The 18,249-nt window shown below is 45.0% G+C and overlaps 1 protein-coding gene across 6 annotated transcripts in view; it reads left to right on the top strand.

Annotated features, from left to right (window-relative positions):
- Nucleotides 1-17,303, top strand: part of LOC147135059 (uncharacterized) — a 48,605-nt gene extending 31,302 nt beyond the window's left edge. For 2 of the 6 annotated variants that reach the window (XM_086055164.1, XM_086055163.1), the window contains one exon: nucleotides 1,604-7,306. In XM_086055164.1, the coding sequence (XP_085911290.1) occupies nucleotides 1,604-2,574 (971 nt within the window). In that variant the 3' untranslated portion in view covers nucleotides 2,575-7,306. Of the gene's footprint in view, nucleotides 1-1,603; nucleotides 7,307-13,440; nucleotides 16,416-16,435 lie in introns of those variants that run through there. The other 4 variants (XM_086055167.1, XM_086055166.1, XM_086055168.1 and 1 more) reach the window with 4 other exon arrangements.
- Nucleotides 17,304-18,249: the final 946 nt, after the last annotated feature.

Genomic DNA, 18,249 nt, shown 5'->3' with positions numbered 1-18,249 from the left:
AAAACAACTTTTGGTCATTGCAGCTGAAGTTGAATACGTGACGAGACTGCAGGGCTGTACGGCCATACGGCTACGTTTGATTGGTGAAACACAGTCACATGGTCTCTGACAAAGTATATGCGCCTTCCTCAGAGAGAGAGAGGGGGAGAGGGGGTGATTTTAGTAACGGGTTCAATGTAGCCTAATGTAGCCAAGTAAGAGTACAGTTTCTTCTTCACAAATCTACTCAAGTAAAAGTAGAAAGTATAGTGATTTAAAACTACCCCAAGAAGTAAAAAAATTCCCAAAACGTACTCACTGTAACTCGTTACTACCCACCTCTGGCCGACAGTGACTTTAATTTTATTTTAATATTTCGAGGTCACTCACAATCTTACAATTTACAACTACAATTAATTAATGAAAATAAATAAAATAATAAACTGCACAAGATCTGAAAAGCAAGAAGTTAAAAATGTGGACTCAGAAAACAAGTTCTCACTAAACCTGCTTTGTGAAACGGACCCCGTGTTGGACATTACCGGCCCTTCTTGTTGTCAGTCAGAGAGCTTCTTTGATTGGCTTCATTCCGTCATGTCAAAGTTTGCGGAGTAACAAGATTTTCACAGGAGAAACAATGTTGTTCCCACGCAGAGCAGGGATAGGAAGAACGTTCGGGTGCAGACTGCAATTTTATATTATGTAATTTCCCCTACATCATTTCAACATATATGGAAAACGCCTACAAGACGTCCGTTCACAGTTGAAATCTGGTTAAAAAACAGTTGCTGTGGACGTCCTTTTGACACCTTATATGGACCAAATTTAAAGTTAATATTTTCCAACATTTTCTCAGTTATACTGTAAAATAAAAGCAATGAAAATTCATTTTAAAAAGGCAGTTTCAAGTTTCTGATGTCTGTAGGTTGGGTTTACATGGAGCCTTGTATTCTGATTGGATTCAAATCAAATGACCAGACGCAAGGAAAATGCTCCATTCAAGCACCTCAATCAATACAATTCCAAATGTAATTTTATTCGGATTCACCGGGGTGGTATATTTCTTTTGCAAACAAACGTCATGTAAAGCCCACATCCGGTCTGCACATGCACTGTCTTGACGAAAATGCGTAATGACGTAGTCGTTTACGCACTTGAAGTTGGCAGTTTCCTACCAGAGATCGTCTGCGACGGGAGAATTTGTTTTAAACTATTTGGTACTTATATATTTTTTTAATCAAGCTATTGTTTTAATAAAAGTGTTTCAACAATGACAACTACTATGCTAAACAGATAAAATAATTCCAACTTAATGTAACGACTGTTCAAATTAATGTAGTGGCGCATGCACATGTGAAAATTTGACCAGTGATCTTCAGTCAAAAAGATTTTAATGAAAATGACAAAGTTTCCATGTAAACGTCTCTACTGCGATATCTTTTTGACATTTTTAAGATCTCCATGTGCTCTTTTTCATATTTTACTCTGCTTTTTGTGATTTGTTTTTGTTTTTTTTAATGACTGTTTTCTGCTTCGTATCGTACTTCAATCATCTGTCTCTCGTAATAACCTTATTCTGAATATAAACCACAATACCACGTGTCTGTCTTCTTGTGTATTGCAGACCTCAGTGAAGAAGAGAAGCCCCCTCACATTAAAGGGAAAGAAGAGGACGAAGAGGTCGGCCACTTTAAAGAGGAAGAGGAGCAGCAGGCCCCTGACCTTAAAATAGAGGAGGAGCCAGAACACTCTTGCATAAAGGAGGAGGAAGACATCTGCAATTTGCCATTGATCAGTGTCCATTTTAAAAGTGAAGATGAAGGCCAACGTGAGGGGAGCACAGGGGCGTCGCATCCACGCAGCAGCTCATGTCAAGACATGTCAACAGGTGATGGAGACCACTGCAGAGAATCACAAGGGGCCTGCCTCTTAGCTCCACAATCAGATAATGATGACATAATGTCACATACCCCTCATGTTGATGATGATGATGATGATGAACAGTCTGAAGGTTATTTGGCATGCCACTTTGACAACAAACACTGGAGTTGTGCTCAATGTGGAAAGACTTATGCTTTTCAGAGCCGTTTGAAACAACATATGAGAATACATACTGGCGAAAAACCATTTGCCTGCTCGGATTGTGGCCAAAAATTCTCTCTTAAAGGAAGCTTAACAAGGCACACAATAACCCACAATAGTGACAAACCTTTTGCCTGCTCAGTTTGTGGTCGAAGATTCTCTCATAACAGAAATTTAAAAATACACACAAGGACCCACACTGGTGAGAAACCTTTTGCCTGCTCAAGCTGCGGTAAAAGATTCACTCAGAAGGGAAACTTAATAAGTCACACAAGAACTCACACTGGAGAGAAACCTTTTGCCTGCTTAGTTTGTGGCCAAAGATTCTCTCTGACAACAAGCTTAAAACTACACACAAGAACCCACACTGGTGAGAAACCTTTTGTCTGTTCCATTTGTGGCCAAAGATTCTCTCGAAAGACATACTTAAAAACACACACAAGAACACACACTAGTGAGAAACCTTTTGCTTGCTCAGTTATGGTCAAAGATTCTCTCATAAAGGACACTTAAGAAATTACAAGTACACACACAAACTTTTGCCTGGTCAGATTCTCTGAACCCATTAAGGCCTCAAGAGCCTGGCTCAGCATCTCCCCAATACCTAATGGCGACTATAGAATTACCCTCTTAAACCTGAGGTTCTCCCAGAAAGTCAATGCCTACAAAATAATTGAAATCTCAGCCCCTATGGCAGAAACATAATTCCAAACAAATTTCAGAGGTTAGACATGTGGCTTTCACACAGGCAGAATCTATTATTATTTACTGTTTCAATGTAAAATGTAAAAATAAAGTCAGTGCAAGAGAAGCACTATGTTACATTTTTAAAATGGTAAATACCATCCTCTATTCTGCTACAAAGACGTCAATATCATTATTATCTACAAACGTATATTTTCACTATATATTGGGTTCGACGGGCTTAACTGGTTCAAAGTCCACAAGCGCGTTGTTTTTTTCACTGCCATTACTTATTTCAGAGCTCCTGCGATCATCTGCGTCCGCCATTATGCTCGAAAAGATTTCGGACATCCTCTGAGGGATCACGACACCATTCACGCAGAGCTGGGCATTCCGCCTACGTGATGCACCGGTCTGTCTATCCGCTTATGATGGACACCCATTTTGTAGGCGATAAACAAAAGACAGGAACCTTAACCCATAAGAACCCAGACCCATTTTTCCATAAAGGAAAATTATGTTGGATATACTACAGGCCAAGTGGATCACATAAAACACATTTCTGATGTTTTTTTCAGAATAACACTTTTTCATACCAAAGATCTGTGTTGTTACATATATTTCACATTGGGCATTAGTGGTAAAAAATGTTGTTTATTTGGCAAGAAGTAAACATGACAGTTTTTAGCGCTTGGTAACATGAAAAGTGCCTATTATTTGCATTTCAACAACATATATTGTAGCTGTGACTTTAATGACAAGGTTTAAAATAAAATTCTTCAGTTTATCTTTGTGTCACAAAATTGCCAAATGTATCAAAAATAAATAATGCTGCATATTTGGTTGCGTTTGTAACAAGCTACCATGGGTACAGAGAACTGAACAACAGACCCAAAAACAAAAGTTTTGCAAAAAAAAAAAATTTTTTAGCCTACACTAGATGGTAAGACTTGAAACAGTTTTGTTCCTCAGTGAAGCAAAGACTCATATCACATTTCTCACAGTGAGTGGTAGTTGCGTTGAGTTTGCAGTGTTTGCAGCGGCCGCGTTTGTCACATTTCACAGGCCAATGTGCAACTTGGTCAGAGCGAACATCATTTGGAACTCCAAGACGAACCCTTTTGGCCGGTGGTGGTGGTGGTGCTGGTGAAGATGTGGGATTGAGTGATGGTCGGCCTCTTCGTGCCTGCAAAAGAATGAGGCTAGTGGCAACCGCTGCCTCTCTTGGCAAGACTTTTATCATCTTCAAGCTGACACCCAGCTAAGCGATTGCCACGCAGAGTTCCCACAAAGTAGATATTTCGTTGAAGAAGGTTGAGTACCAGTGGTGCTGAAGAAAAAAGATTGTCGGCAAAGACTTTGTAGTTGTGGTCTGATGGGAGAGTTTCACAAAGCTTGACCACAACATCACCTCCCATGCCAAGTAAAGACTTTTTTTCCCAGTGCCACCTTCATACACTACAAAATCACAGAGGATTCCTGAAGAACAACAGCGACTCAAAATTTTCAGTCCCCAAGGGTGGGGCTTGCCCTTCACGTACAGTCTTATTGGACTGTGTGTCCCTCTGAAGGACGCCATTTGCTCATCAATAGAGTTGTGCTCTTCCGGGGTGATATCCAGACATTGTTTGCGAAACATATCCAACCATGGCCGGATCTTCCAACACTTATCTTCTGCTTTCCTGTTTGATACGTTGGTGTTGTCAGTGAAATGTAGATTTTTGAGCAGGTTTAGAAAACGATTACGTGACATGTCAGCCACCATGGGGCACCTTGTGTCATTTTCCCAGTATGCACGATTTCCTGTCAGTTTGCAAAGACCCATGCTCAGGTAAAGACCAATCATTATTTCCAGCTCTTTTACAGTGGTGTTTACATTGTGGTTTTCCGATTTTTGTACACTGTACAAATTTGTTTGGTCTTTGAGCAACTCAAGCATTTCCGCTGTTATGAACTTTCTGAAGTACTTCAGAGGACTAAGAAGATTGTCTGGAGGTGTGACATGTGGTCCTTTGAATGTGCACTCAGGGATTTCAAAAGGTTTCTTCCTCCAATAAAATGTTTTTTTTCCCTTGGACAGTTCCTTCTTCTGTTCCTTTTTTGTGACCATGGACATTTTCTTGTTGTTTTCCTTGGACGGATGTATTTTTATTTTGCTCTCTTGAACTCACATTTGGTTGTGGTTCATCATCAGAGGTACTTGATTCACTACTGTCTGAATCACCACACTCACTTGACTCATCACTTTCCCTGTCTTGGCTATTGGGATTATAAAGAGGGTCATCTGGGTCTTCAATCTGAGTTATCGTCACAACCCTCAAAATCACTGTCATCTCCCAGGATGATCTTGAGTGCATTTTGAAGAGAGTATCGCTTGTTCTTTTGCATTCTAAGAATGTGTTGAAAAATAAGAAAGTAGAGAATACACAATAATTAGATATATTTTAATGGGATAAGCATAGGATAGTAAAACTGTATTAGTATTACGTTAAAGTTCCAAAAAGTGTTTTACTTTCACATTATTTTGTGTTTCTATTTGTTCAGTACACTTTTAATTGACAAGCAGAACATACTTCAACTGAATATAACAGATACAGCTAATTAAATTGGGTGGATTATTACAATTTTTGTTATTGTAACAAATATGTCACATCGAGCTTTTCATTCGTATTTTAAGGCTGTAAGCCCAACGTGACATGTATGTCACAGCAATATTTTGATCCCTGGTTTGATATTAGTTTCTGTGAGACCAGGTTGAGGGCACTACAGGACATGTTATCAAAGTATTGGAACTGTCAAATGAGTTTAAAATGACCTGTAGTATCACATAACAGTTATTTGAAGTTGACTGTTTCTTTGAAGTTAACACATTAGCAATACCAGCACATTGGAGAAGTCACTTCCTGTCAGAGTCACATGACTATCACATGGTCTTTATTCCAGGATGTTGCATATATGTCGCTTAGGGTTTTAATGGGTTTAAGTCAGACATAAAGTTTTAAAACAAAGAAACTGGGGAGTTCAAAGTGTTTGTTACACTGGTGTCACCATGGGGTCTTATGGGTTAATAAAAAAATAAACAGACTAAGCATAGTTGGAAGCCCATTTTTTCCATCTATGTCACCATGTGTCTTCTATTTTCACAGTGTGGCTTCAATGGCTGCGGTGAGGTCTCCGTTTCCCGTGGCCGAGGCTTTTTGACAGCTTCAGGGTCCTGAATGGAGACACATTTAGTCGGGCCGTGGTGAGACTTCCATGCCACGATAGGTCTTTCGTTTGAAATATCACTCAGCAGGGTGGAGGGGGTGTAGTGGCCTTTGGTCACAGTTAGTAGACTGAAACGCTAACGGAAGCCTGTTTAAAATGATAGGCGGTTTACTATTTGGCCTGGCCCCACAAAAAGGCGGACAGGCGGACGGCGGAAGGGTACCCCGGCTGCAGGTGATAAACGGACCAGGAAATTTTAGTCAAATGCCCAGCTCTGCCGTGTATATTCTGATGCAATTCATTGGCTAAGAGACCGAGAATTGGATTTTTAAACAAGTCATATACACTCTCCCGGCTGCTCCCGTGGTAGAAACGTGGTTATGAGCTCCTGGCCTTAATGTGTTAAGACAAACGTAAAAATATAAGAACCCATGCTGGTGAGAAACCTTTTGCTTGCTCAGTTACGGTCAAAGATTCTCTCGGTAGGATAAGGTCAAGAGACACAAGTGTGCTGGTGAGGAACGCAGAAATCAAAAAGCTGTAAATGTAAATGTTTAACAGATCAAATATTTACTATTACTATTATTTTATTTTATTCTATGTAGCACCTTTTACCTTCATGTAGTCTTTGTTTTCGAAAAGCCTCCTGTGGACAAGTGTTGAGGATTCCCACTGGTGATCAAATACTTAAAGCCAGAGCTGGGCACTTGACCCTTTTTTGCCTTTCCATCCTTCGTCCGCGACGTGGGTACCTCGTTCCTCTGTCCTTATTCATAAAAATGATCAGCCCCCAACCTAATGCTTTAATAGTTTATTATATCTGGTATGTTTTTACTTTATTGAGTTTTTTACAGCTGTTGAACTTCCCCAAGATGGCAATATTGGTTTGCATTAGCTTTATCACAACTAAAGCTACGTACTCCTCCAGCTGGACAGTCAAGCGATATGTTGGCATCACTCGCCGGTGTGCTGGCTCTGACGCTGGGTCTCATCACTTGCCATACTAGTAGAACTCAAGCTGTATCTGCTGTTGAAAAATCTCCTGCGCAGTGGGGTAGCTAGTGGCGCGTATGAAGTGTTCGGAGTCAATTTTTGTCGTTTGCCCATTTTGCCGAGTAGGTCAAGATGAACGTTTGGTCGCCTCGTGACCATGTCACACGCATGAGGGACAATTAGTGGGCCGGACTAAAATCCACCTCTGCCCCTTTTTTGTGTGTCACCCCCAGTCCTCGCTCCTGGGATGGACTGCCTAAAAATGCATGTGCTTTCTACAATGTTTTTGTGAAGTTTGTATGACGTGTGTGATTGGTTTGATTGTGGAGAAAGAGTTCTAAATAAAATACACATCAAACAATGAGTAATTTTTGTCAATGAAAAAGGCAAGATGTGTTGATTTATGACAGGGGTGTCAAACTCATTTTTGTCACGGGCCGCATCGTAGTTCTGATTTCACTTGGAGGGCTGTTACGACTGTTAACCCATGTGAATGTATGATCGCCCTATACACAACTAATTGATGGATCACTAGTTTGGAAATCAGAAGCCAGTAAATAGTTTTTTCTAATATTTTTCAATGTATTAAAGGAAGGATTGGTAACAAATGCTTGAAATATCAAATATGTTGTGTTATGTTCAAATATAAGGGTGTCCGTATGTGCACTTGGCACCAGTACACCCTAGGTCACAGTTCAATGACCGACTTTGTAGCCGTATCATCGGATTTGAGGCTGCATGTTTCGGACACTCGAGTGAAGAGAGGGGCGGAGCTGTCAACTGATCACCATCTGGTGGTGGGTTGGATCCGATGGTGGGGGAAGATGCCGGTCCAACCTGGCAGACCCAAACATATTGTGAAGGTTTGTTAGGAACGTCTGACAGAATCGCCTGTCAGAAGGAGTTTCAACTTCCCTCTCCGGCAGAACTTTTCCCTCGTCCCAGTGGAGGTGGGGTTCATTGAGTCTGAGTGGACCTTGTTTCGTGCCTCCATTGTTGAGGCGGCTGATCGGAGCTGTGGCCGCAAGGTGGTCGGTGCCTGTCGTGGCGGCAATCCCCGAACCCGGTAAGGGATGCTGTTCAGCTGAAGAAGGAGTCCTATTGGGCCTTTTTGGCCTGCAGGACTCCGGACGCAGCTGGCAGGTACCAGCTGGCCAAGCGGAATGTAGCTTCGGCGGTTGCTGATGCAAAAACTCAGGCGTGGAAGGAGTTTGGTGAGGCTATGGAAAATGACTTCCGGACGGCTTAGAGGAAATTCTGGTCCACCATCCGGCGTCTCAGGAGGGGAAAGCAGTGCACCATGAACACTGTATATAGTGGAGATGGGGTGCTGCTGACCTCGACTCGGGACCTTGTGGGTCGGTGGGGAGAATACTTCAAAGACCTCCTCAATTCCACCAACACGTCTTCCACTGCGGGAGCAGAGCCTAGAGACTCCGAGGTGGACTCTCCTATATCTGGGGTTGAAGTAGCCAAGGTATTTGAAAAGCTCCTCTGTGGCAAAGCCCCAGGGGTGGGTGAGATCCGCCTGGAGATAAGATAAGATAAGAATGCCTTTATTGATCCCACAGTGGGGAAATTTTCATTGTTACAGCAGCAAAGATATAGGTCACACAGGGCATAATGTGGCCATTAATGTATAACATTGATGGCAAACATTTAGGATCAAACCTATGTAAATATATGCAGTAACGTGTCTATACACATGTATATACACACCAACCTACATCTACATAAAAAATATGAGGAACACTCATTTCGGCCTGTACATAGTACAGAGGAAAAAATACTCTTAAGTAAGTGACAGTGCTGCAGTGCTGTAGTGAAATGTAAGGAACAGCATTGGATAAAAATAAAACTAGACTAACAGTAGTGGGGAATGTTGAGTATTGCATGATATTACAGTAGTGGGGAATGTTGAGTATTGCAGGGTATTACAGTAGTGGGGAATATTGGGTATTGCACGATATAAGCTCAGGTGCAGGACTGCACAATTGCCCTAATGTCCGCCAGTTTGTAGAGACTACACAATGTTCTTGTTAAAGAGTCTGACAGCAGCAGGCAAGAAGGAACGGCGGAATCTCTCCTTTGCACAGCGAGGGTGTAACAGTCTGTCACTGAAAGAGCTGTGGAGTGCTGTTAGGGTGCCCTGGAGGGGGTGGTCCGGGTTGTCCAGCATTGATGACAGCTTGGCCAACATCCTCCTGTCCCCCACCGAGTCCACAGAGTCCAGGGAGCAGCCTCCTGACCAGTTTGTCCAGCCGCTTCTTGTCCAGCCGCTTCTTGTCCCGGGCCGCCTGCCCAGGTGACCACTCCCTGGAAGATGACCGATGCAACAACAGAGTCATAAAAGTTCCTGAGGGGTGTCCCCTGAACCCCAAAAGACCTCAGTCTCCTGAGTAGGAAGAGTCTGCTCTGACTCTTCCTATAGAGGGCGTCTGTGTTGTCGCACCAGTCCAGTTTATTGTTCAGATGAACACCCAGGTACTTGTAAGTTGAGACTCTCTCAACATCTGTTCCACGGATATTCACTGGTGCAGGTGAAGAGTGCTGGCGCCTACCGAAATCCACCACCATTTCTTTGGATTTCCCCGCATTGATCAGGAGGCGGTTCTGCTGGCACCTGTCCACAAAACCCTGAGTAAGTTCTCTGTACTCCCGATCATCTCCGCCTGTGATGAGTCCGACAATCGCAGAGTCGTCAGAGAACTTCTGCAGGTGACAGGTAGGGGTGTTGTAGTTGAAGTCCGAGGTGTAGAGGGTGAACAGGAAGGGAGCCAAGACAGTTCCCTGTGGGCCCCCTGTGCTACAGAAGAGCACGTCAGACACACAGTCCTGTGTCCTCACATACTGTGGCCGGTTTGTGAGGTAGTCCTGGATCCATGTGGTGAGGTGGTGGGCCACCCCCGCCCGCTCCAGCTTGTGTCTCAGTAGGGTGGGCTGGATGGTGTTGAAAGCATTGGAAAAATCAAAGAACATGATCCTCACAGTGCTCCCCGCCTTCTCCAGGTGGGAGAGTGAAGTGTGGAGGAGGTAGATGATGGCATCATCCACACTGATGCCAGGCTGATATGCGAACTGGAGTGGGTCCATTGAGGAGCTCACCAGGGGGCGCAGGTGGACAAGGACCAGTCAGCGCCACTGGTCTGAAGCTGTTGAGCTCCTTCGGGTGGGGGGTCTTTGGCACCGGGACCAGGCAGGATGTTTTCCATAGCTGGAGGACCCTGCCCAGCTTCAGGCTCAGGTTGAACATGTGCTGGACAATTCCACACAGCTGGTCTACGCAGTATTTGAGGAGCTGGGGGGGGGGGGGTGATGTGTATGCCTCCTTGGTGTTGGCATAGAAAAGGTCCAGTGTTTTATTGTCTCTGGTGTGGCAGGTGACATACTGTGTGAATGAAGGCAGAGAGGAGGAAGGGGAGGCATGATTGAAATCACCAGAGATGAGTATCAGAGCATTTGGGTGCTGTGTTTGTAGCCTGCTCACTGCTGCAGTCAAGACATTACAAGCTGTGTCGCCGCTGGCAGCTGGTGGGACGTAGACGGTCACCGCGATCACATGACTAAACTCTCGCGGGATGTAGAATGGCCTCATGCCAACAGCTAGCAGCTCTATATCCCTGCTGCAAAGCTGCTCCTTAATCGTGATGTGCCCAGGATTACACCATCTATCGTTCACAAACACAGCCAGCCCTCCTCCTTTCCTCTTTCCACTCTCCAGCGTCCTGTCCGCGCATATGATTTGGAAGCCGTCCAATTATTCGACCGCGTTCGGCGTTAGCTCTGTTAGCCACGAATCCGTGAATAGCATCAGACTAGCCTCCCGGAAGTCCCTCTCTTGCCGGGTAAGCGCCGCTAGCTCGTCCATCTTGTTGGGGAGCGATCTAACATTCCCCATGATAACAGACGGGAGGACAGGATGGTATCGTCTCCACCTTTCCCGGCGTTTAACCCCCGCACGAGATCCCCGTCTCTTCCTCCTAAGCTCACGGGGGATATCGGGTCTCACCCCAGGAGCCGGCGCAGGGTTAGCACGGGGTGCTAACAGCTGATTCCGGCTGTAAACAATGGGGGCGCGGCTCCGAGCCAAGTCGCCGGACACGATCGCGCAAAAAATAGCCACCAGCAGCAGGAAGAATACCGCAGTTTGGGTGTCCATTGCTACGCAAGTTACGACTATCAACTATATGAAAAAGGTATGAGGTGGAGTAATAGTAAGGAACAAAAACACACGAAAAGGCTCACTGATGAGCCGGAGCTACTGCCACTTGCGCGGCGCCGGAACCGGAAGCTCCTAAAGGCTATGGATATTGTGGAGCTGTCATGATTGACACGCCTCTACAACATCGCGTGGACATCGGGGACAGTGCCTCTGGATTGGCAGACGAGACGAGTGGTGGTCCCCCTTTTTAAGAAGGGGGACCAGAGGGTATGTTCCAATTACAGAGGAATCATACTCCTCAGCCTCCCTGGTAAGGTCTATTCGGGGGTGCTGGAGAGGAGGGTCCGTCGCATGGTCGAATCTTGGTTTCAGGGGGAGCAATGTGGTTTTTGGCCGTGGAACAGTGGACCAGCTCTACACCATCAGCAGGATCCTCGAGGGTGCATGGGAGTTCGCTCAACCAGTCTGTTTTGTGGACTTGGAGAAGGCGTTCGACCGTGTCCCTCGGGGAGTTCTGTGGGGGGTGCTTCGGGATTCCAGGGTACCGAGCCCCCTGATAAGGGCTGTTCGGTCCCTGTACCACCGATGTCAGAGTTTGGTCCGCATTGCCGGCAGTAAATTGGATTTGTCTCCAGTGAGGGTTGGACTCCGCCAAGGCTGCCCTTTGTCGCCGATTCTGTTCATAACTTTTATGGACAGGATTTCTAGGCGCAGCCGAGGAGTCGAGGTGGTCCGGTTTGGTAGCCTAAGTATTACATCCCTGCTTCTTGCAGATGATGTGGTACTGTTTGCTTCTTCAAGCCACGATCTCCAAATCTCACTGGAGCGGTTCGCAGCCGAGTGTGAAGGGGTTGGAATGAAAATCGGCACCTCCAAATCTGAGACTATGGTCCTCAGTCGGAAAAGGGTGGCGTGCCTTCTCCAGGTCGGGGATAGGATTCTGCCCCAAGTGGAGGAGTTCAAGTATCTTGGGGTCTTGTTCGCGAGTGAGGGTAGGATGGAACGGGAGATCGACAGGCGGATTGGTGCAGCGTCTACTGTGATGTGCACTCTATCGGTTTGTCGTAGTGAAAAACTGACATCCAATTTACTGGTCGATCTACGTTCCTACTCACACCTATGGTCATGAGCTGTGGGTCATGACCGAAAGAAGATGATCTCAGACACAAGCGGCCGAAATGGGTTTCCTTCGCAGGGTGTCCGGGCTCTCCCTTAGAGATAGGGTGAGAAGTGTGGCCATCGGGGAGGGACTCAGAGTCAAGCCACTGCTCCTCCGCGTTGAGAGGAGCCAGTTGAGGTGGCTCGGGCATCTGATTAGGATGCCTCTTGGACACCTCCCTGGTGAGGTGTTCTAGGCATGTCCCACTGGCAGGAGGCCCCGAGGATGACCCAGGACACGCTGGAGAGACTATGTCTCCCGGCTTGCCTCGGAATTCCTTGGGATCCCTCCGGAAGAGCTGCAAGACGTGTCTGGGGAGAGGGAAATCCGGCCTTCCCTGCTGAAGCCGCTGCCTCCGCGACCTGACCTCGGATCAGCGGCAGATAATGGATGGATGGATGGTTATGTTAACTGTGAAGAATTTTTAAAAAAAAATGTCCAGTCAACACATGATTTGTCTTCGCGGGCCACATAAAATGATGTCGTGGGCCGGATCTAAATATCTAAGATAATTATTTTATCACGTTTCTTTTGTTCTTTTTATTTCCATATGATCTTTTTTCTTTTGTTTGCTTGTTCTTGTCTGTCATTGTTTTTCACTATATCTTAGTTCTGCTTCCTTGTTGTTTTCTTTTTTCTTTTACCAGTATAATAGCCAGTCTAATACTGGGCTAATGAAGTGTTGCCGGTTTCGGTTGGTCTGATGCGCTGGCGGCTTGTTTGCTTGATATCTGATTGTGCCCATCAATAGCGAGTCCATAAGTCATTTGCTAAAATACGGAGTTTGTCACTTTCCAAGAATTAAAATCTCCATAAAACATATTGCGTCTATGAACATAAATTCCGCCCCACGAAGCGGTCAAAAATCTGTAGGCCCTTCCCAGTCAACACCTGTACACTGTTTCTTTCTCTTTTCTTATATACTCTTAGTGACAGCGCCACACAGTGTTCAAGACAAGTAGTACATACAAAATATTTGACCCGTGTTTGGCTTCTATACACCGGCCCCTAATAGGCATGGTTCACATACAGGACAATTCTCAAAAGTATTTCACAAACAAACCAAAAAAGAAGCATTTTCAAAGATAAGTAGATCCCATAGACAAGGCATAATTTAGAAACTGGTCTTTCAATTGTATTTGACTTTAATTCCTAATTTTGCGGATCTCACCAGACCATGAGCATCTGCATAAACTTCCAAGACTCTCCCCAGAGGCCAGGATCCCCGTGGAGCAGATGGATCCATAATGGTCACGATTTCTCCGACAGCTAGGTTCCTTTTCTTATCTTTCCATTTTTGTCTTTGCTGGAGCAATGGTAAATATTCACGAACCCATCTCTTCCAAAGCCCAGTTCTTTTTACACTTTATCTCCTCCCACTGAGTCAAATTTTCCAAAAACACAGCATTTCATACCATTTTTATGCGATGGCTGTCAGATTTACTTGCCCATGTCAAAAACAACTGGAGACCCCCTGGAACCCCTACATGCCTGCCTGAGTGACATGACGGTGTGGTTGGCCCAAAACTTCCTATGTCTTAATGAGGGCAAAACTGAGGTTGTGATCTTTGGCCCAACTGATCCATTGTTGGACTTGGGCCCCCTAAGAGACTATGTTCGGCCCACTGCCACCAACCTTGGTGTCACTATGGACAGTGATTTTAAATTAGATAAACAGATTAGATAGACAGATTAGATCTGTCTTTAAATAAGACAGATAAACACAGTCGTTCGGTCAGGCTTTTTTCATATTGTATTCGTCTTTTATTTAAAGTTAAACAATTGTTATCTTTTGTGCATTTTGAGCGGGTTGTACATGCTTTTATTTCATCTCGTCTGGACCACTGTAATGCTCTTTTATTATGGAATTTCTGGAAAAGCACTTTCACGCATACAGTTAGTCCAGAACTCTGCTGCCCGCCTTTTAACCGGAGCCAAAAAACGAGATCACATTACACCAATTTTGCGTCTTTGCATTGGCTTCCAGTTACTCTTAGAATAGATTTTAAGATTTTATTATTTGTTTTTAAAGCTTTGAATGGACTGGCCCCAAACTATATTGCTGACCTCATTAAGGTTTACAGTCCAGCACGCACTTTGAGGTCAGGGGACGAACCTTAAAACCCGGGGGGACAGGGCTCTTTCAGTGGTTGGCCCCAGACTCTGGAATGCTCTGCCCCTCCATATTCGAACGGCCATCTCAGTCGAGTATTTTAAGTCTCGTCTTAAGACCCACTTTTATTCTCTGGCTTTTAATACGGTGTGAATTGTGTGGTCCTCTGTGTGTTTTAATTTCATTTTATGTATTTATTTATTTTTGTTATGTTTTTATTTTGTTTCTTTATATATTCATTGTTGTGATATCACAAACAAATGTGCAGCACTTTGTAACAGCATTGTTTTTTAAAGTGCTATATAAATAAAAATGGATTGAAAGTAAATCAGCAAGATATTGTACTTGCTTCCACTTCCTTCCATACTGGTCCTCCGATGTAAAGGCTCCAGGCGGAATTGATGGTTTCCCTCTTAACAGGAGAATGTGATTGGGCGTAAGCGGCTCCAAGTCATTAGGGTCGTCTGACAGTTTTGTAATCGGTCTATCATTCAATGTAGCTTCATCCTCACATAACACTGTTGCCAGTCCATCATCCTCTCCCAAACACCGCCAAAATGGGAGGCAGCAGGTGGGTTAAAAGTCCAATTAAGTCCAACCTGAGCAAGATATCCTGTTATCTTTTCTTGATCCAATTTTGCTAGAACTTCCCTTAGCTCTCGCTCTGCTCCCACAAAGTTTGTTCCATTGTCGGAGCATAGATGATGGACCTGTTCTCTCCGACTCATGAAACATCTGAGGGCATTTATGCATGCATCGGTATCCAACGTAGACGCTACCTCCAGATGAATGGCTCGACTTGCCATGCAAGTAAATATAACGCCATATCTTCTGCAGCAGGATCTCCCTCGTTTTACTTCAATTGGACCAAAATAATCAACCGCAGTGTTGGCAAAAGGCTACTGGTCTGGTAAAATCCTTGCTGCAGGTAAATTTGCCATTTTTTTGTTGTAAAGGTCGACTATTGTAGCGCTTACAAATACAGCACTCCAAAGATTTTTCTTATGGCAGAGCTGCCCTTTGTGATCTAAAACTTTCTTCTCACCAATGATAAAGTGTGAGATCGTCCAGCGTGTCAGAGGCTTTGGTGAGCATGCTTAAGAATGAGGCTGGAGATTTGCTGCTCTTTCACAAGGATGATTGGATGCTTATCCTCCTCAAGCATTGCACCTTTATCTAGCCTGCCTCCAACTCTCAACAGCCCATCCTCTAAGGTAGGGTCCAAATTATAGATGGGACTAAGGCGGCTCACCTTTGAACTTCTTGCAAGAGCTTCAATTTCCAACTTGAACTTCTGATAATGACAGTAACGGATGATGTAAATCCTCCAGTGACAAAATGTGTCCTTGTGGCTTTCTGGTGGCCTTACCACGTGACATTGTGGTATTATTTCCTGAAGGAAGCAACTGATTGTTCTTTTTGCACTTTTCCTTCAACCATGACTTCAACTTTAAATACCAGGCCACCGCTCTTTGTAGCCTCCTCCAATCTGAGAAGAATGAGATCAGCTGATCTGTTGGTGCAGGAGTGTCCACTTTGACAGTATTATTTGCTGCTTCCCTCCTGACTTCCTTATCTTCCACATCCAAAGAGGCATCCAGCACTGTTTCCGGCCATTGCTCCTCTTCCCTCCACAGATATTCTGGTCCTTCTGCTTTTCCAAAAAATCAGAGACCCTCAGTCCTCGAGACACATAATCAGCTGGATTCTCTTTTGAACCAACATGTCTCCATTGTGCAGGCTCAGACAAATCTCTTATTGTGGCAACTCTATTTGCAACAAAGGGTATAAAGACGCCTATCTTCATTGTTAACGTACTTCACCACAGATGTGCTATCGGTCCAAAACACTGATTTTTGGAGGGTCATTCCAAGCTTAGCTTTAATCATAGCGTCCATCTTCACAGCGAGAACAGCTGCAGACAGCTCTAGTCGGGGAATGGTCACAGACTATAAGGGCATTATGTAACGAGCGAATGAAGGCAGCATGGTTGTTGGTAAAAGTGGGCTTGTTAGGTGTGTGCGTGTGTGAAAAAGAGTGCAACCTTCCTTCCCAGGTGTCCCTCGTCAAGGCGTGATGAGGACCGGGCCAGCCTGATTGGCCAGGTGAGCGGGGGCCATAAATACGGTGCCATCGAAGGTGGACAGCAGACCCGCAGCAGGCGACTGGCAGTGGCCCGCACGCACGTCCATCCATCGAAACACCACAGCAGAGGAGTGACCCGCGGTACCACGCACGCCGACGTTCGTGGACGACGCTCGCGTACAACGCTCGCCAAACGCCGTGCATGGACAGTCCCCCTCCCCTCACGCACCGCCGCTACTGCAGCATAGCTTTAGCAATATTTTAAGGGGGGTTAATAATCTTTGAAATTTTAGCAATGGGGTTTGTTTTTTTTTCAGCGGGACCGTGGGAGGCAGCCTGCAGCCAACGAGGGGTGGAGTATTGAACTATTTAGCAGTAGTAGTGGGGCCGACCCAAGGGTACGCATGCTTTCAAATTGCTTGTCGACAGTGTGTCTCCGCATGCCCGTGTGCCGTAACCAAAGCCCGACTGAATAATGCCGTTTTATATTTCTAGTGAGTGCAGTGTTTTAATCATGAGTGTAAATTTTAGCATGCCCAAACCCCACGTGACCGTTGGGCCCAGCCAACCACAGCCCTACTGCCCCCCCCCCCTTCTTACTTGGTTTTATTTATTCTTTTACTTTTGTTGCTATTTTTTCATATTTTATTGTGCAGGCCCAGGTCCCCTTCTTTTAGTTCCTATTACTAATCCCCCTCACGGTTCAATAAAACAATTGTTAATCAAACCACTATCCCTTGTCCATCGTGCTGTGTCTCAAGAGTGCAAAGTGGCCATTTCTCAGCCTGCTACAGTTACTCTGCCCTTGCCAATGAGAATGGCAGTGTAAATTTGGCTTTCTTCACTCACCAGACGAACATATGTGACTGTTGTATAGCCTCCTTCGCTGGCGTCTGAAAATTGGTGTAATTGCGCTTGTTTTATGCCTCCAAAACTAGCTGGTCTAATACATCGGTTAACATTGAATGCAGCTAGCTGTCTCAAGTCCTCTAACCACCTTCTCCATTACTTTAAAATGTCTGGTCATCCCAGTTACAGCCCCTTTTGCACAGCTCCTGTTGCATTATTTTGCCCTGCAAGGTCACTGGCGCCAGGAACCCCAGCGAGTCGTAAACAGAACTGTTGACTGATAGCGTCCTACGCCTGGTCAGAGCCTGATGTTTCATTTCCATTTCAAAGTAGAACGCATCAGTTTCCACACACCACTGAAGACCAAGCGCTCTTTCTACTGGAAGCTTGTCAATGTTCAAGTCCAACACCTTCAGCTCCTTGGCTCTCCACTCTTCAGAGATGGCTTGCAGAACAACACGACTGTTGCTTACCACCTTTCCAAAGCAAAGCCTCTCTGTTGACAGAGCGCAATGAGACCCTGTATCAGCTGGATAGCTTCCGTAGCTGTGGCTAAACTCTTCAGGCAATCATCAACATAGAGGTTCTGTAGTGGCCTTCTATCAATTAAAAAAAAAAAGCCACTTGAGCAGGGTGTTGACGCACTAATCACAGTGGAACAAATGGCGACCCAAAACATTAACAAAAATTCAAAACATTCCCCATCGTCCTCCGAACCAAACAGAGATATAAAGCCGACACTTCAAATCTGTTGTCACAATTTACTATGGTTCGGTCATTTGTGTGTGTATATGTGTGGTCAAAAACTTTGTCCGCCTGGCTTCCTGTCTCAAACATCCTAAGGTGCTCGTGCTCGAGGGAAGGATCTAGCTATACAAATATACTGCTCAGGAAGGCGTACTGTGACAAGTAAGACTATTGAACACCACCAACCAT

This window comes from Filicampus tigris, chromosome 16 (genome assembly GCF_054856515.1).
Source record: "Filicampus tigris isolate MCC_2025a chromosome 16, RoL_Ftig_1.0, whole genome shotgun sequence".
NCBI classification, from domain to species: domain Eukaryota; kingdom Metazoa; phylum Chordata; class Actinopteri; order Syngnathiformes; family Syngnathidae; genus Filicampus; species Filicampus tigris.
This window is presented reverse-complemented; position numbering and strand designations above follow the sequence as displayed.